This window comes from Thalassophryne amazonica, chromosome 12, assembly GCF_902500255.1.
Source record: "Thalassophryne amazonica chromosome 12, fThaAma1.1, whole genome shotgun sequence".
NCBI lineage: Eukaryota > Metazoa > Chordata > Actinopteri > Batrachoidiformes > Batrachoididae > Thalassophryne > Thalassophryne amazonica.
In genome coordinates, this window is record NC_047114.1 from 82,759,040 (window position 1) to 82,778,776 (window position 19,737).

General features: G+C 41.5%; 1 protein-coding gene and 1 long non-coding RNA gene across 2 annotated transcripts in view; both read right to left on the minus strand.

Annotated features, from left to right (window-relative positions):
* Positions 1-2,206: 2,206 nt before the first annotated feature.
* Positions 2,207-5,926, minus strand: LOC117522121. The gene is made up of 2 exons (XR_004564146.1): positions 3,914-5,926; positions 2,207-3,883 (listed from the first exon to the last, which is right to left on the minus strand). It is a non-coding gene; the product is annotated as an uncharacterized LOC117522121 (long non-coding RNA).
* A 48-nt stretch (positions 5,927-5,974) lies between these two features.
* Positions 5,975-19,737, minus strand: part of skila (SKI-like proto-oncogene a) — a 51,468-nt gene continuing 37,705 nt past the window's right edge. Inside the window, exons 4-8 of the mRNA XM_034183498.1 lie at positions 15,423-15,511; positions 12,987-13,129; positions 7,845-8,182; positions 6,959-7,189; positions 5,975-6,721 (exon numbers count right to left, since the gene is read on the minus strand). Of these exons, the coding sequence (XP_034039389.1) occupies positions 6,464-6,721; positions 6,959-7,189; positions 7,845-8,182; positions 12,987-13,129; positions 15,423-15,511 (1,059 nt within the window). The 3' untranslated portion in view covers positions 5,975-6,463. The remainder of the gene's footprint in view (positions 6,722-6,958; positions 7,190-7,844; positions 8,183-12,986; positions 13,130-15,422; positions 15,512-19,737) is intronic.

Genomic DNA, 19,737 nt, shown 5'->3' on the forward strand with positions numbered 1-19,737 from the left:
GTGACATGGAAAACCTGTCATCTACATTTTTCTCCACACATAAAAGTCAGAAATCAGTAAATAATTTGGCTGATAAGCAAATTAGATAATCTCATAAATTCAAATCTGCACTCATAAGCTTATAAGAATCTTATCCACAAAGGAAGTAAACCACAACAAAACAACAGTTCTTTGACACTACAGAACTTTACTTGAATTTGATCAAAGTTCATCATCTATACAGGGTATATTTACAGGATTTGAAATCAAGGAAGGGGGAAAAACACTAGATACAACTGAGGTATTGGCTAAAAGCATTTACAGGTATGTAATTTACTAGTAAATATCGATGATGCAGCGTCCTCTGCTTAAAAAACATCTTATATCACAATATGAGGTAGGAGAACAGTGTCTCGATTCATGCAAGAACAAAAGTCTATCACACCGTAGTTTTGGCAACGTCGTATGCCATGGCCATACACAGACACTGCTTTTATTTTCTCTTAAATCCCCTCTTTTTTCCAGAATAGCATTCAGGGGAGGAAAAAGTTTTCTTTCAGTAAAGCCATGAAGTATTCCACGTCTTTGTAATAGGATGGAGAATAAATTATAACACAGTGTACCTCTTCTTAAAAACCAGTGATTAGTCACACCGGTACAGAATAACTACAGAGGTCTACACACAGCTACATCAAACCACCTGCAATAGGTCAACGGTATAAGAGTTTTCTTCACGCAACCACATAGCATGTAAAATCTGCAAATTTGTCCAGTGGGTGAAGCCATGCTCCTTCTGGGGGTGGGGAGTCACAGACCAAACAGCCCCCCCTAAAAATCGGTCCCCCCTGCCTTCACTGCACATGCGTCATTTTGGAGCGTCAGTAGCAATTCACTGATTATCGCCTCATTTCTGCTCAAAACTGACTTTAGAATGATTTAAGAGGTTTTACTTTGTCATCTGATGTTAACAGTCACATTATTCCCTTTGATCGCTTTGGGTGTAGAGAGTCGGACTCAGATGTACTGCTGTGGCGCTCTGATCGGTCTGCCGTCTTTTTTTTATGAAAATGTTAAATTTATGTGAAAATGATTGTTGTACAAAAGCTTCAGATATCTGTTGTGAGATAGATGATGACTGGGGTGCAGTTTGAAGCAGAAACTAGACGATAATCTGTGAATTGCTGCTGATGCTCTGAAATGATGCATGTGCTTCAGTGAAGGCAGGGGGGACCGATCTTAAGGCAGTAACTTTTGTTCGGTGATGGGAATATTTCAGCAAGTAGTAAAAACTGTATATAAACAATTTCCTTTGAGATTAATAAAGTTGTTATTCTTATATAACAGTTTTCATAACACTGCAAAATGTAAAGCAGCCCAACACAACTTGATATAACAGCCCCCCCGCCCGCCATCATTTAGTTGTTCTATCCATCAAAGTGTAGAACTAAACATAAAAAGCGCCCTCGCTGTATAAAGTGTTATAACTGACAAAATCCGATATCTTCTAAAGTGTCACTGAAAGAGATCTTTAGTCGTGATAATGGATTAAAATAATAATACTGATCATTTCATTGATGGCAACACATCATGATCGCACAATTTGAAATCATAAAAACTGTACATCCAGAGTGGGACGGCAGTGATTTTTCACACAAGCGTAGATGCCCAACCAACACATTCAACCTTTCCAAAAATCATATTAAGCTACATGTCACGTTTTTCATCGGACTTTACGTCTGAACCAGTAATGACATTTAAAGTGGCACAGGTTCAAAGTTTCTTGCTTATGAGCCATCTCTCTCTTACGTGGGCAAAACATATATTTTTAAAATACAATGAAAAACCTGTTAGAGTGGCCCACTGACAAAATGAATGGCATCAAAACATGCAATTCCCCCCCAACAAACCATCCATTTTCTGAAATGTATACTTTTCATGTTACTGAGGGAAAGCATAAAAACAGTAAAAGCTCATTACATCACACATTAAAGTCTCTTCAGATAAAATCCACAAAAAAATTCATCAGTTCAAAAAAAGAGGGGGAATATTACTTTTCTCCTACATCACGTCTCAGTGAAACAATATTAGTTTTTTCAAACCCCCATGTTCACTTCAGACTATTTGCAGTTGATAAAAGTCAAGTTCTTATATCTGAAAAGATCTTTAAAAACAAACAAAAAACAACAGCAAAAAAAAAACCCTTATGTCTCCTTTCTGGTTCGATTTCTCTAACTTTCTGAAGATTATTCATAAAACAGTTAATATATTAATGACTACTGTATTTACAGAGTGATATAAATCTTTAGGTACTTTGTTAAATATTTTTCTTTCATAATTTTAATACAAGTTTAAATGGAACAACAGCAGAATATACATTTGCTGCACAGGTTTGATTTTTTTTTTTTTTTTTTTTTTTTTTTTTTTTACAGCTTTCACCTGCATGTGTGACGAGTAACAAACCACTGCCTGCTCCTCACGGTTTGTTAACATAAAGGGAAGAAAATCTGCATTGAACAGGATGGAGCACAGTGGAATGTCTTATCAGTTTGCATTCATAGCAGATGCATAAATATAAGCTCAGACTTTAGCCAAGGCCGATCCCTTTCTTTTCAAAAGTATTTACACACACCGGCTTACAGGGATCTGGCGTAGCAGCAATAAAAAGCACTTTTTCTTTATTTTACTGGCAACTAAAAATAATAGAGTTGAGGCCAAAAATTTTAAAACACCCGAGCAGTGTCGGATGGAGGGGAAAAAAAAAAAAAAAAATCCAACTAAAATTTCCCCCAACTTCAAAGTTTTCACATTACCAAACAATTCACATGCCAACTCAATGCAAATGTTTATTTACCCCCCCACCCCAAAGTAAAAAAAAATCACATGTAAGAGATTTATCTCAACTGTTAGTTACACTCAGAATTTTCAGGAGGTCAAAAGTTTACATATACCCGTTTGTTTTACCTTTTAATTGCTTAACTTGAATTCTAATCCAATTACATTTTTTTCCGCAAATCTGATTGGTTAATCATGTGAGATTTCAGACCGTATAATATTGGGTGTAAGGTTGAAAAATATTAGACCGTTTCACATTTTATGTATTACTCCATGCCCTGACAGCACACGCTGCTACGCACGTTGTCAATAATGGCGGTGTCAGCTCAGAGCGAGAGAAAGGCGCGTAGTGACGACAATGCAGACATGGGTGATTTTGTTTCACATTTGATGAATTACTCTGTGCCCTGACCGCTGCTGGACCGACGCTGCCTCGACGGTAAACCTCGCAGACGAAATTACCTACAGAAAAATAAACCGTGCAAACGATGGAATTGGATTAGAATGGGAATAACCCCTATGTCTGATGATTTGCGGACGTTCATGATGGATTACGCTCGCAAATAGCCGTTTTACCGCCTCCGCTATCCCGTTGCCGGTAAAACTCAATTTGCCACCGTATAAACAGCATGAATGTTCGCAAATCAGACACAACAGGGTTATTCCCTAATTAAACAGAACGGACTTCTAAAAAGCATCTCACTATATTTTTTGCTGGAATTTCGGCCCATTCCTTACGACAGCTGATCTAAATTAGTCTTGTTTTTTGGTGCTTCTTGTTTTTTTCCTTTTCAGTTCAGTCTGCAAATTTTCTCTGGGACTCAGATCAAGGCTTTGGGATTACTACTCCAACATTTACTTTGTTGTCTCCATGTCACCTCTGTTTGCTTGTTTGGGATCGGCCATGAATTGGAATTACCAAGCTGTAACGTTCTGGCTGATTTATGAGTTTCTGTAATCGGAGCAATCCCCTGCACAACACAGCTGTACGACACAAAACTCAGTTCCTTATTTCTGTTTGTAAGGAAACAGATGTGTGACATGAATGGCTCACATTTACCAACAAAAAGTGCTGCTGTATGAAAGGGAAACTGCTTTGCACTGTGTGCAAGAGCCAACGATTGATAAATACTTTTACACAGGAGAAAACACACTTGGAGAATGACAAGAACGGGCAGATAACAGACATTTCAAGTAAGAAAAGCATGAAAGAGTTCCATGACGGATGCATGAAGAGTGGTAATGTTTGTATAAATCATAGTCATACTGGCAGTCTTTCCTGTCTGTAAGAACGAGTATGAATTAAAAAATAGTTTAGAAATAAATATTCCACTGGAATAATTTCCTTTTTTCTAATATTCACCTTGTTTCCACAAAAAACAACCTCGGGTTTCTTGAAAGTTGTGATAGAAAGCTGTTAATTTCATTGCTAAAATAAAAAACACCCTAAAATAACTGCAACATGCATTGTAATTTTTATTTATTTATTTGAAAACTGCCATGAAATTGGGCACTTAAGACAGCATTCAAAATCCTGCAGAGACTGGATAATGCCATTTAATTCATGGAATGCCTTTTGATCTGCAGCTCGGCCCTTAAATACAGCCACAGGTCCTCCAATGGACCCGTTCATGCCAATTATCCAATCAGATGCTTCTAAAAGTAATTAACTCCCATTTGTAGAATCTTCCATACTGACCATCATGACTGTGCATGTAAATATTTGACCTACTGAAAATCTCACATCGTTAACTGAAATACATATTATTTTGAAATAACCATATGTAAATCTGACATTTGTTTAGCAACATGAAATGTGCAGAGCTGGGGGGGGGGTGTTTGAGCATTTCTAGCCCAGTTGCATTTAAACTTATGACCTCGACTGTAAAGCTTCCTCTCTTCCTGTGGCTGCACGTCCGCTTACTGTGTACGCAACATGTCCAGCTGACCTGGCGGAGACGACTGAACGGGTACGAGTGACTAAGTGATGATCAGGGTAAACAGACTTGGTTACAGTCAAGGTCTCGTTTTCCTCAGTACCTCAGCCATCTGGGCCCACCCAGCCTGCAGCGAGTTCAGTGCACCAGACTCTCACCATCTTCCTCACCCTGCCTGCCCGATGCCCTTTTGTGCAGCCAGGCAGAATAATGTGACGCAAGAGCTGAACCGGCGAACTAACCACTTTCACCTTGCGACCCACATTTGGAAAAACAAGACTATGCTTTTCACAAACAGGACGGGGACAAAACCACCTGCCAACAACGTCAAATAAAACAAAAGTGACAGAGAAAACAGGGACAGACTTGAGCTTTGATCACCTGCTGGGAACTCTGGGCCAGTTGTTCCGGCTGAATGCTCCGACCACACACACACACTTGAATGCGTGCAGGAATGTAAGGACACTACTGCCACCACGCACAAGGCTTTAAAAGATGCAGCAGCTTGACCATTCCAAGAGGATATAGCGAGTAGAGCGCGTAAGTACATAGCAGCAGCACAGTGTTACCTGACTACCACAGTGATAAACAGAACACAAATGGTTGTGCAAGGGCGGAGGGATATACCGAGAAAGCCGCTGTTTTGGCGACACCATAAACATCCAGACGACGGTGCAGCAGAGGAAAGAGGAAACGCGTCCGTGCCAGGAGCAGCTGGGTTGCCGGTTACAGGACTAGTTAGCTACCGTGGGTATCACACTCAACACACTCATATCACATTCAGCGTCACAACTGGCATATTATCATGAGGTTGTATACATACATACATACATCTTCAACAGGTTATCCAGGAACGGGTCACAGGGGCAACAGCTCCAGCAGGAGACCCCAAACGTCCCTTTCCCGGTCCACGTTAACTAGGTTGTACATTTGCAAAAAATGTATTTTTTAAAATTTATTTATTTTACAACAGAGGTCTTTTAACCTTACATATTTTTAATTTTCAACAGTTAGAACTTATTACACTTTTTCCCCCTCTGCACCTTCTATGGTAGCAAAAACAGGAAAACTGTCTTTGAAGGTCCATGCAGTTTCCTACAGTTGCTGGTACTTGAGTATTTTGGCTATACATACAAAAAGAAAGAACCATTGTGTGAGAGAGAGAGCGAGAAGGGGCACGCAGCCAGGCACCACTAGGGGTCCGGGGCCTCCAGCCGCTGTGCCAGGTAGTATATGAAGTGGCGTCTGTCAGGATGTGAGAGTCTGTGTGTCTGAGCTCAAGTCTTTAAACTCCAAAAGACACAAGTCACCAGCTTCTGAATCCAGAGTATAAGGAGAGAAGAATATGGGGTGAACATACGAGAAATGGGCTGAATTGGTCTTTAAATAACCAAACTCCTGTCTGTGAAGCAGCCGTTTTGTTCTGTAAAAACTATAAATAAAATAAAAAAAAAAAACATGCAGAAAAATGATTAAATACTGTTTCTAGAAAGGACAAGTAAACATAATGTAAATGATGTGAAATTATAAAATCCAAAAGTCAAACACAAACAAAATGGGAGAAGGGTGAGAAGCAAAAATTCAGCAGCCTTGGAAGCTGCGGAGCTCAGTCCACATTTAGGCTGGTTTCATGTGTAAACTTCGCAGATGATGTGGGGGGAAAAAAAGAGTAGACAGGAACGAGGAAGGGAAGTGGGCATGTGGAGGAGTGACTGTTACTTCTGGACAGCTACGTGGGCCTCTGAGAGGGAGGAGGATGAGAATGGAGACTGGGTATTAGGTGGCACGGTGGAGGGCGTCAGAGGAGGAGAGGGGCTGCCACCTCCTGCTGTGCCAGACTGGGCCATCTGCTGCTTGAGCTGGGTGATTGTGTGCTCCAGCTTCTCCCGCACCTCCCGCTCCACACGGAGCTCTTCCTGCAGCTGCTGCCGGTCGACCTCGGCCCGCTCCAGCCTCTGACGCAGCTCTGACAACTGAAACAGACAGACGGTGACGCGAGGACGTGAAGTCAGATATTTAAGGAATTCAGACATTTAGCGACAATGTATTAAACGCATCTTGCTGTTCTCTCGTAAGAAAGAAAAAATAAATAAATCAGACCCTGATATAACGGCGGCATCTTTGCGATAATGTTGCCATCGTATTATGCCCGTGTCCCGCACCAACATTAAAGCCATGCACACGTTTTCCGTATCTCATTGGGCCAATACCTGTGCAGCGTAGCGGGCCTCTTGTTGGCGCTGTGCACCGGGCTCGCAGGCACAGCCCTGCTGTCGGAGCTGTTCCAGACGAGTCTCCAGCTCCAGCTGCTCCTGGCGGGCCTGGCATAGCTGCCGCACCTGTTCACTGTGCACCGCCTCCAGTTCGTTGCGGAGTTCCCGCTGCTCTGCGCTCAGCTCCCGTAGTCTCGCTGCCTCACCGCTATGCAATGCCTCCAGCTCCTGAAGACGAGGTCAATGCAGATAATTTACAGGTCCACTGAAGGAAAAAAGCACTTGAATTTGCTTTGCTGTGCCAGCCCATGCAGCGAACGTTCATTTTTAACACATACAGTGGAGGTTTTTTTTTTGTTGTTGTTTTGTTTGTTTTTTTTTAAAGAAGAGGCAAATGTGAGAAGTAAGACCTATATATATTAGGCCCTGAGGCTGGTGTTTATCCTGAGATTCCTGGACGGGATGCCAGTCCATAACAGGCTGCTTCCTCAGCCAAGGCTGGTATCCATTTACAACTGGATGGACTGGACCAATACAGATGAAGTGTCTTATCCAAGGACACAGATGGGTAGCATGACTACAAATTGAAGCCAGGTCTACAGATTGGTCAGCAAACTTCTTCTCCCACTGAGCTATCTGCTCTGAATGTAGTAGTTAAATAATTACCACCATCTGACAGTTAGGTATCCAGCATTTTGGAAGAATGGGTGTGAATTTTATTGTGTCAAACCTTTATAAATCCATACCTTTTAAAGCTTGCACCCATTTGTGTAATGACAATGTTTCATATAAATTTAACAAAACTAAGTTGACATGAACCAGGACATACAAAAAAAAAACCCAAGTTCATCTTGGTCTTTGAACTTTTTGCACACCAACTCACCATTTCTAGCTGCCGCTGCTTGTGCAGGGTGGAGTTGAGTTTCTCCTGCTGCCTGCTGTACATCTGCATTATCTCCACAACAATCCTATCCTTGTTGTCCTCCAGACCCCCCACCACCACTGTGACAGAGCCCGTGTCCTTTGTTGCTACTTCTGTTACTGGTACCGACAACAGTGTTGGAGAAGGAGGGGTGCGAGTGGCTTTCCTGCAGCTTGGGCTGCTTGTCTCCATGGAAACTGCCTGGGTTTGGCATTCAGGCACAGTGGCCGAAGCAGCAATGGCACATTGAGATTTGGCCTCTTCGGCACCAGCAGCGACAGAAGGCGATGCATGAAGATCTGAGGAGGGAGGAAGAGAAGGATGAGGATGCAACAATGAGGGAAAATGAAGACGATGCAGTTAAAAGACAGGAAGTGCGAGGCGAGCTGGAGCAGTCTCGCCTACGCCTAGTAACACCCTCGCACAACCTCATAAAAGCTCACACCTCTTTCTTACCATGTATGTTCACGCAAGCAAGCACAAGCCTGGCAACGGCCAAAGAACCAAATAGTCGCCCACTAATTTTCTGTGTTGTTGCGTATCCTCAGACCCAGAGAAAAGAAGCAGGAATAAAAGTTGACGTGTAGGAACCGTGCTGCTGAGCATCCCCCCCCCCCCCCCCCCACTACTACTCTGACTCGCCCCCCTACTGTGGTGTTTAAGGTGTACACCATGGGAAACATATCAAACACGCACCATTACACACAGACACGTCAAACAATGTTGCAGTGGGACATGCCTAAGTTTTTTTTCCACTGCAAATATAAGTTTATTAGAAAGTCAGATATTGTAAATAAAGATAACACACACACACATTTCATTTGGAAAGTGCCCTTCACACCAAAAAGGAATATAAAATGCTGTACAGTAGAGAAAGAACATTATAAAACACAGAAATAGACACTAACATAATATTAATTAAGATAAAACTCAAAGATTCTCTCACCAAATCTGAGACTTTTTTTTTGTTTTGTTTTTTAAGACATGAAATTACTGCAGGAATAATTGAGAGGGCAGCACGGCGGCATAGTGGTTAGTACTGCTGTCTTATAGGGGTTTGCGTCCAGCCTGGTCCTTTCTGTGTGGAGTTTGCATGTTCTCCTCATGTTCATGTGGGGTCCGGGTTCCTCCTACTCCCAAAGATAAGCAGGTTAGGTGAACACTCTCACGGAGTGTGAATGTGTCTGTCTATACGTGTCGGCCTTGCGACAGAGTCACGGTCTTTCCAGGGTGAACCCCGCCTCTCCCCCAATGAGCACTGGGATAGGCTCCTGACCCTTAACTGAAATAAGCGGGCTCATAAAATGGATGGATAATGAAGACAGCTGATAGTGTTACAAACAGTGGAAAGGTCAGTTATACACAAACCGGCCAAACAGAGAGCAGAATTCTGAAATCGATTTTTACTGTACTGAATGCTAATGATGCAATCCAAGGTTGAGCAGACATCAGCAGTGTGTGGAGCCTTCGTCTCTTCGTGCTCCAATCTTGTGGAATAATTCATCACTGGAGGTGAGAAGGTTACGTTCTGTTCAGTCCTTAGAATCCAATCTTAAAACACACTTTTCTGCAGTATATAATTCATTTTATTATATGGCTACGATGGTAGGCACATTCTCATTGGCTGATTTCTGGACTGATATTTTCCCATATCACACTGTTACAATGACAACCAGTCCAGATCGCGTTATCAGATTTGGGACTTTGTTTACAATTTTCACAGTGTAAAAATAAAAACAAACAGCGAACAAAAAAAATTATGAACAATGAAGAGGACCATTCTCTGAGCAAATTTTATTACACTGACGAGTTTGAATTGGAGGAAAGAACAGCAAACAAGCTTGAAGTGGACATGCAACAAGATGAAAACACAGCTCCAAACAGCCATATAATAAACAAATTATTAACCTCGCTTGCTCACTGAATAATCATTTAATATTAACTTATTTTATATGAATATTGTATGTTCATATTGTGTCTATTTGGTTCCAATGTTTGTCTATTTATCATATTTATCGTGTTATTTATGTATTTGCACCTCTAGCAGTTTTATGTAAATTTGAACTGCAAAGAAATTTGAAATGTAATAATTAAAGTGCAATAAAAACTAGAGCACCATGCACTAGTTTATAGAGTATAAATGGCTTCCAAAAAAATAAAAATTCTGCCAGGGTATGTAAACGTTTGAGCACAACTGTATATAAATCCAGAAAACTGGCATGAGATCATCAGGTCAGTTTGACATCTGTTGGGGTGACAAAATTCAAAAAACCAAACAAAACACACCTCTGGTACATGTGTAAGGATAGAGTGTACAGAAAGTGTGTGGCAGCATAGTTGCACATATTTGCAGAAACCTGTACAATGTGCACAAAGATGAGTGCATGTTATATAACGGCAGAGTGGATCCTTGTCATTTGATTGGTGCTTTGTATGTCACATGACATGGATTAATTCATCCCATTTGTGGGTGATTCTTTAACTACGGGCACTATTGGCCTTGTAAATGTAATTTCCACCACACCATTACCTTACAATATAAAGCGCCTTGGGGCAACTGTTTGTTGTGATTTGGCGCTATATACATGTGCTCTGATGTCACTGTTTATCTCCACAGAAACTACCCAAACAATCTTTCATACAAACTGTTTAGGGACATTACAGTGTTGTGGTGGAAATTACAGCAATAGTGTGGGACAACTACATTTTGTTTAAAAAAAATCACAACAGTTGTATGACATTGAATACACCAATTATATTTTGATTATTTTACTGATATTTTATTCAGAGATATTTTAAAACATTAGAAAAAACATTTCTTTACCATTCATTTTTATCATTGAAGATCAAAAGTCTGGGTGTGGGACAAGCACAAAACGGCAATATTTGCATATAATGATGCTGAAAAAAGGTGAAAAAGTCATCAGACTACTAGAACAAATTTCTTAACACACTTTCATTGTAAAGATAACTATAAAAGTGTGAAATTTCCCAATTTTTCTGTTTTTCATACAATATGACCAAAGGACATAAGTGCCCGTAGTCTAAGAATCACCCTTGTGTTGCATTGCATTTAGAGTGCGGTTTGGTTCCATTTAGAGGGCACATTTGGTTCCATACGTTTGGTACCATTGCACTGTACACGCACGCATGCACATCCTCGTGCCCACGTGCTTGTGCACGCACATGCACGCGCACACAAAACAAATCCGCTGTGCTGTCTGTTAGCAGGAAGAGAAAAAGAAAAGCTGGACTTGTTTCTGAGATGATTTTTTTATTTTTTATTTTTGCTGCACTGAGGACGTACACAGTTGACCAAGCCAGTTGCGTGTGTGTGCGCATGGGGGACAACGACACAATGATCTGATTGAGCTAACTGATGCTGCTACGCACACACACAAAATCCACTCTGCTGTAAGCCATCTGGATGCATGAAGACCTGTTTACATGAAACGCTGATGTGATTTTTGGCTGGACTGAGGAACTACACAAAGTCTTTTTTTTTTTTTTTTAAATGGAAGTCCAAAGTCAGTGCACAGCATCACTGGACTACACGTTACAGTGGAACACCAAAATGTAAGTCCCTTTTCTGTTGTTTCTAAATTAATAAAATATCAAATGACAAGGATCTATTTTAGCCGTTATATAAAACAAATAATGAATGTTTTTACATTCTTTCAATGAAACGAATACTTAATTTGGTGAAAGCTGGAACATACCATTCAGCTCGGCTTCACTTCACTGAATGGTATGTTCCAGCTTTCACCACATGAAACATTCGTACCATTGAACTCATAAACATTCATTATTTGTATAATAATAAATGTACTTAACAGGAGCACGTCTTTTCTCAGTTTGTGTCTGTGTGTGTGTGTGTGTGGGGGGGGGGGGGGGAGGAGCACAACGAAAAGTGTGAAAGGCACAAAGATAAGACTGGGAGATAGAGAGGAAAGTATTGAAGGACCGGGGGGAACAGGAGTGACAGCAGACAGATACAGAAATGAACAGAGTCAGAGAAGAAAGAGATGAGGATGGATGGAAGAGGAAGTGCAGGAGCAGACAGAGGACAGACTCAGAGAGGATGTGGTGATAGCTGCCAGGAAGAGAGGATGGAGAGAGAAGAGACAGATTGGTTGGAGAAGAAATGGGGAGCAGAATGCCTGAGAGATACACACAGAGCTGAGAGAGAGTCTGGCAGGCAGATATGGTGCAATGGCTGACGGAAATCATTTCTGTGATTCATCATCGCTTTTGATCCACATGCACAAATGTTATGCAGCTTAATTTACTCACTGTTATGGGAGCATTAAAAAATGGGCATGTGTGTGCTTACTCACACACACACACACACACACACACACACAAAATGCAGAACTGGGGTCAGTAGCACTTTAACCCTCCTGTTCATCAATAGTGAGGGGCCACCAGAGTCTTTATGGGAGGGTCAATGACTGATGATGTGCATGGCTGCAAGCAGCAGTGGTAATGCTTCATATGTGATGGACGGTGGCGTACTGTAGGTTACAGGTTTACAATGTGGACATGTCTGCTTGCATGCATATATCGATATGAAACCTGCTCATGCACATCTCTGCTGTGTGTTTCACGTAAAAAATTACCGTCATCATTTTTTTTTATAATATACTGTAATTATCCTGTGCTGATCCCCACACACACACATTATAACAAGACTAATCACTGCATTTTAAGACAAATATCAAATTCATCTTAAATATAATTTATTTATAATAAAATTAAACGCATTTCACAATTCTTTGTTCACCACTAAATCTCTCCAAAGTGCCTGGTTGCACACACTGATCAACAGCTTAGCAAAATGACACAATGTACAAAGAATTATTTATTTTTTTGTCTGTTTCAATTACATTTTCCAGTTGTAACACAACTCTAAAGTGCTCCTCCACAAATAACATCTTGCGCAACACCAACTAAAGGAAAGATGTCGTTCTCGTGGGAAAGCTTTGTTAGCTGCTTCAAGTTCAGTATGCGTGTGAAAGAGTCATTTCACATCCACGTAGCATGTTCATTGAATGTTTCTGTGTTTGTTTGGTTCATACAAGTTAATTATGTGTCATCACTAACCCATGTGTGGTTCATCATGACCCATCAGTCTGCGGCTGAAGTGATGTTTGAACAGCGCTCCCAGCATCTCGGGGTTCATCTCCGCCTCCCTCCTCAGAGAAACATTGGGAGCCACCATCTTATCATATGTGTACAGGTAATAACTGGGAAATAAAAAATCAAGAAAGAACACAATAGGACCCCATACAGAAAGAAACTGTTAGCTTGTTATCCCAGCACAAAATATATTGCAGAATTTCAATTAATTTTACTTCATTTATGGGCTACTTTTGTCATTCAACCAGGACTACTTGGATCACATCCAGATTCATGGTGTAACAGCAAAGGAAAGCTGAAGCCAGAAGTGGAGCACACAAGTACAGACCCCAAAATACAATCAAATGTTTGTTACGTTTGGTTCTAATCCATGACATTTAAGAGTCAAAATGTTGGAATCTAGTCTGTGTACCATACATGACACAAATTCTACTGATCCAAATCCCCTCAAAAATATTGCACAGCAGATTTTATCACAATGGTTTGGCCTCACTTCAAGATTCAGATCCAGATCTGGAGTAAATTCATGCAATTTAGAACTTCTGTTGATCCACTGATGAGTTGGTGCACTACATTTTAAAGAAAATTCCCGTATGCTTGTCCAGCCTGGACAAATATACAACTCCTGGCTATACAACTCCTCACTCAGGGGGAGGAGGAGTAACAGGAAGACAGAAGTCTGGAATGAGAGGAGCAGTAGTAGCCAGTAAAACAGTATTGATCAGTATGTCTGGTATTTACATTGTGTATTTGTATTTATATTTACAAACTGTTTTTCTTTTTACTTTCTTTTGATACTGTGCGCTTCTTACCCTGTGTACTGCTATACAATGCTACTGGAACCTCAATTTCTCAGAGAGTCTTACCAAGGGATCAATAAAGTTCTATCTAATCTAACTTTTGCAATTTCTTGTATGTTATAGATGCTAAAAGCATTTGTGGTTCAATTTAACTGCCAGAGGGCAACAAAATACTTACAAAAATGCATTAAAGATACAGCCATCTCTATATGGAGTGCCAATGCTGTTTTTATTTATTTTGTAGTTCTTGTCATGGTGGAATGTCAAGTTTCCCATATTTCTCAGAGGAAACAGTGAGGATTCATGAGCTGGTAGAGGCCAAGAGCTTTGTAAAGCCGACACAGAAAAATGTACATGTGGCCTCATACTACAATACTACTATTAATTCTGCATCCGGCTTTGACAACTGTTTTATCCTACAGATTTGCCATAGTCTGAAAACTGGACCTGAAACTGTGTCAAATGCAGATATTTCTTATCAGCTGTTTACAGGATCTTGGCTTAAACAGACACTTTGCTTATCACAAATGTCCAGGTACAGGCCACAACTGAGAGAAAAATGTTGCCTGGAGATGTCATCAAACCAAAACTATCTGCATATTCCTGTCTGCAGTAGATGGGGGGAGGAGAGGAGAGGAGAGGAGCCCTCCCCCATTAGCAGTCCCCGCCAGACAAAGCTCAGGCTGGAGATGTGAACTAGGTTAAGCATTACAGCTCAGTGGGGCTCCGTCTGCACAGCTACAGCACTACCGACAAAGCCAGACCTTCCGCTGGCTGAGAATGAAGCAGTCCTACTCAAACAGTAAACTGATTCTCCTTCACACAAAATGCAAGACAGGCTTTTATTTGACATGTGCACCACTAATGGGTGTTATTAGTAATCGTGTATCGTGTTAAGCACTTTGGCCTCCTGGAGCACTGTGGATTGGAAACACATTTTATTATCACCACTGCAATGTAAGCGATGTGCCATGAAATGATCAGTGTACGTTCTGACTGGTCTGAGACTGAAACCCATCACATGACACCAGCAGGTGACTAGATAAGATGAGCTCTAATCCAGCCACTTTGTCTGGAAGCCTTCAGTCAGTAGGTCATCAGTCACATGTGGAGTGTTAAACTGTCTAATTCCAGCCTTTCATCTGGGTCAGATTACCGACTGGAGCGTGCAACTGAGGGAAGGGCACCGGAACAAAAAGGCAAAACTGAGGAAACAAGGGCGTCAGGAAGAAGAGAGAAGGGGGCTTATGGTGTAGAATAGAGGACAAAAAGAGATCTGACTGGATACAATGTAAAGAGAATAGGAATGGCAAATTTACCAAAAGATGAGTGCAAAACAAGAATTCAAATTTAGTGGGCACAGACAAGTAACAGGATCATGTTGTCTTTCCTTTGGCAGGTTTGATTGCCTCCTCCACTAAACAGCCATATTTGTGTGCTTGTTTGAACGTAAAACAATCAATTCCTACAACAATTCAAACATTTTGTCCACAGTGTAACTGTACATAAAACATACAGTGCATGCAAAATTAAATAAAATTCAACACATAAAAAAAATTGTGCATGGTGTTGTTGAAATACGGTCAGTAAAGTGTAGTACCTTGGATGGACCAGGGTGGGGTGTTCTGGCTCCTCCTTGATGTCAGAAAAGAGACGATTAAACGTCACACCGGGTGTAGATGATTTTCCCTGCAGAACACAGCACAGAAATGCAAATACACACACACACATGTAAATATCACCAACCACTGCGGGACTTTCAGTTATTCTGCTAAAGTTAGGCTCAGAATTGCAGCTCCTCCGTTAACACTTACTGCTGTGTGGATACAACTGTACGCACGAACATGTAAATTACAGAACATGGAGAAACCGTATGACACACAGTGCTCTTACAGCAGTAATATGAAAACGTAATATATGTCTACATGCATCTTAATGACAGATTATGAAGCAAACATCAGTCGAGTCTATGCGTTTGTGCTGAAGAAAAAGACAATAGGCCACATGCAAGAACATTTCTGTACGAGGTCTATTAGAAAAGTATCCGACCTTATTAAAAAAAACAAACAAAAAAAACATATGGATTTGAATCACGTGTGCTTGCGTGAGCCAACCTTGAACCTTCATGCGCATGCGTGATTTTTTTCACGCCTGTTGGTTGCGTCATTCGCCTGTGAGCAGGCTTTGAGTGAGGAGTGGTCCACCCCCTCGGCGGATTTTCATTGTCAGGGAAATGGCTGAGAGACTGCTGCTTTGCTTGATCAATTTTTTTTTAGAAACTGAGGCACATCCATGTGGACACCACTTGAGAAATTCAGGTGGTTTTTGGTGAAAATTTTATGTGCTTCAAAGACATTAAGGGATGTTACTGTTGCTTTAAGGACGCCCTCAGCAGCTGTGGGGCGCGCCGCGCTCCAGCTGCCATCGACAGGCTGAACGACCATTTCATTTCTAAACGGATCACTCTGTGGATCCGTGACCATCGTGTGCACTTTCTCTGGTTATCACAAGAGCTGGACATCACCCATTTTCCTGCAGATTTCACTTTTAACAAGAGATTTTGTCGTGGAAAGCCGAGCGGATGCTTCGCGCGTCATGATGGATTCGCTGCTGGACCGACACAAAACCACCTCCATTTTGGTCTCACAGGACGGCTTTGAGATGGCGTTCAGACAGCTGTCAGTGGTTTTTCAGTCGAGTGATTATCCAAGAAATTGTGGATGTGCCTGGACATGCCAGAACATGTCCTGTGATGCTTCATCACGGCGTTGCTCCGCACGTCTGTCTCAATTTGCCGAAAAAGTGCTGATGTCCATGCCTTTTCACAATTCCTGTGCTAGTCCAGACGACGTCCCGGATAAAACACAGCGTCCAGTTTGGAAATGAACGGCACATTCCACTGTTACGAGGAGATTTTGTCATGGAAACGAGCAGACGCTTCGCATGTCACGACGGCAAGCGAGACAAAGAACACCTCTGTTTCAGAGGGCCAGAAGGACAAGCTGGGACATGCCTTCTCTGATACTCACTCAACTGGTAAGCACTGAAAGGCGGTGCCGCGACGCGCAAAGCAACGCCGTGATGAAGCGTCACAGAACATGTTCTGGCATGTCCAGGCTCGTCCACAATTTCTTGGATAATCACTCGACTGAAAAACCACTGACAGCTGTCTGAACGCCATCTCAAAGCCGTCCTGTGAGACCAAAATGGAGGTGGTTTTGTGTCGGTCCAGCAGCGAATCCATCATGACGCGCGAAGCGTCCGTTCGGCTTTCCACGACAAAATCTCTTGTTAAAAGTGAAATCTGCAGGAAAATGGGTGATGTCCAGCTCTTGTGATAACCAGAGAAAGTGCACACGATGGTCACGGATACACAGAGCGATCCGTTTAGAAATGAAATGGTCGTTCAGCCTGTCGATGGCAGCTGGAGCGCGGCGCACCCCACAGCTGCTGAGGGCGTCCTTAAAGCGACAGTAACATCCCTTAATGTCTTTGAAGCCCATAAAATTTTCACCAAAAACCACCTGAATTTCTCGAATGGTGTCCACATGGATGTACCTCACAGTTTCTAAAAAAAATTTGATCAAGCAAAGCAGCAGTCTCTCAGCCATTTCCCTGACAATGAAAATCCGCCGAGGGGGGTGGACCACTCCTCACTCAAAGCCTGCTCACAGGCGAATGACGCAACCGACAGGCGTGAAAAAAAAAATCACGCATGCGCATGAAGGTTCAAGGTTGGCTCACGCAAGCACACGTGATTCAAATCCATATGTTTTTTTGTTTTTTTTTAAATAAGGTCGGATACTTTTCTAATAGACCTCGTATTCCCATCTTAAATTCTTCTTTTTTTATGTATAACAGCCTTATTATTAGTGCGTCACATCAACTCCAGCAAACATTCCTGTCCTGTACAAATATGATGAATGTCACCGGTGCATGAATCAGGACACATTCACAAGTGCTGTGAATTGGCATAAATAACATCCCAATAGAGCACCGTGCTCGTAGAACGCAAACCTCTGCCAAACACTAGTGCCCAATTCCACAAATTTTTACCATGGAAAAATTTTTCAAGGTGTGTTTGAAGTGGCTTTTCATAAGCTAAATTAGATGTGATCAAATGTCAGGAGTATGTATTTAGTTCATGCACTTGACTTGAAATTTTTTTTTTTTTTTTGTAGTGTTATCAGGTTTGTTTGTTTGTTTGTTTGGGTTTTCCAACTTTTATGGTTTCTGAATTATTTTTCAGATACTTTTCAGAGCATTGGTTATCTCTGCTACGCACAATTTGTCATTGCTTTTTGGCACTTGGTTTCAAATCCACAATCCGGATCAAACTTTGTCAGGCTATAGTGAGTTCCAGTCTGTCCTCACTTTCAAACATGAGAGTGACTGGGGCTTGTTTGATTAAGATATGATGTAAAATATACATTAAATGGGGTTTTCAATGTTAAATTTAAATGGCCACAAAAAATGTAATCTGGATCAAATTCAGATCAAACTTTACCAGTTGATAAATCATTTCATACTACATAATGCTCTCAAATATGAAAGAAATTCAATCTTTTTTGAAAGACAAATTCGTTCAATGTTAAAGGATAGGGATTTTTACAGGTTTCCAAGATTTTTCCTGACTTTGACCTTTGACTTATGACCTTGAAAATTGAGTCAGTTCTTGCCTATCTGGATATAAATCCTCTGTAAAGATTTTATAACGATATATAAAAAATTGTGGGTTACAGGCTGTTCACAAACAGACAAACAAACAAACAGGGGTGAAAACATAACCTCCACCCAATGTCATTGGTGGAGATAATAACACTATACCATACAAGGCCATATGCACCACCCCGTATATCTGAGGTGTGCAGTCGGGAAACCGGAGCCGAAAATGAAGAAGAAGAACTTTACGAGTTTAGAGATCAACGTCATGCTTTCAAATATCCACCACAGAAAGTCTGTAATTGTTAACAGTGTAAACAGTAGAATTAAGGAACCTGCTCAAAACAGAGGATAGGTAACAAATAATAAGTCCTGTTATTAGCGTGTCACTCAAGGGTTGTGCCATCACTGAAGTAGTGAGAAATGTTTCAACAGGAAAGTGGGTAAAAAAAAAAAAAAAAAAAAGCAGGATGGCAATCAATAACTGTAACAGGAGAGGGTCATGGGTAATTCTCCCCCATGGACCTGGAGATGAAAGATTATGTGCTATAAGTGGTTTTACAGTTTGAGATGTTCACATTAATTCTGTATTGTTACATAACTGTGATGAGCCACTGTAAATTAGTGATATCATTTATCTAACAATTACAATTAAAACTGTAGCATTAAAGAAGATCATTACAAGGACTAACTTATGTAGTAGGGGGCAGCACGGTGGCTTAGCGGTTAGTGCCGTTGCTTCACAGCAAGAAGGTCATGGGATCGATTGCCACCTGTGGCCCTTCTGTGTAGAGTTTGCATGTTCTCCCCATGTTTGTGTTGGTTCCCTCCGTGTGGTCCGGCTTCCTTCCACATCCAAAGACATGCCAGTTAGGTGGACTGGAAATTTAAAATTGTCTGCAGGTGTGCGTGCGGGTGTGAAAGTGTTTGTCTGTCTGTATGTGGCCCTGCAACAGACTGGCATCCTGGCCAGGGTGTAACCCGCATCATGCCCCAAGACTGCTGAGATAGGTTCCAGCACTTGGGGTCGCCACAGCAAATCCAAGGTGGATCTGTATGTTGAATTGGCACAGGTTTTACGCCGGATGCCCTTCCTGATGCAACTCCACATTACATGGCGTTGCGTCAGGAAATGTGGCAGGGGTGGGATTTGAACCCGGAGCCTTCTGAACTGAAACCAAGCGCATTAACCACTTGGCGACCACCCCTGCTATTGGGTTGTTAATGGCAATAAAAAAAAAATTCATTTGTTG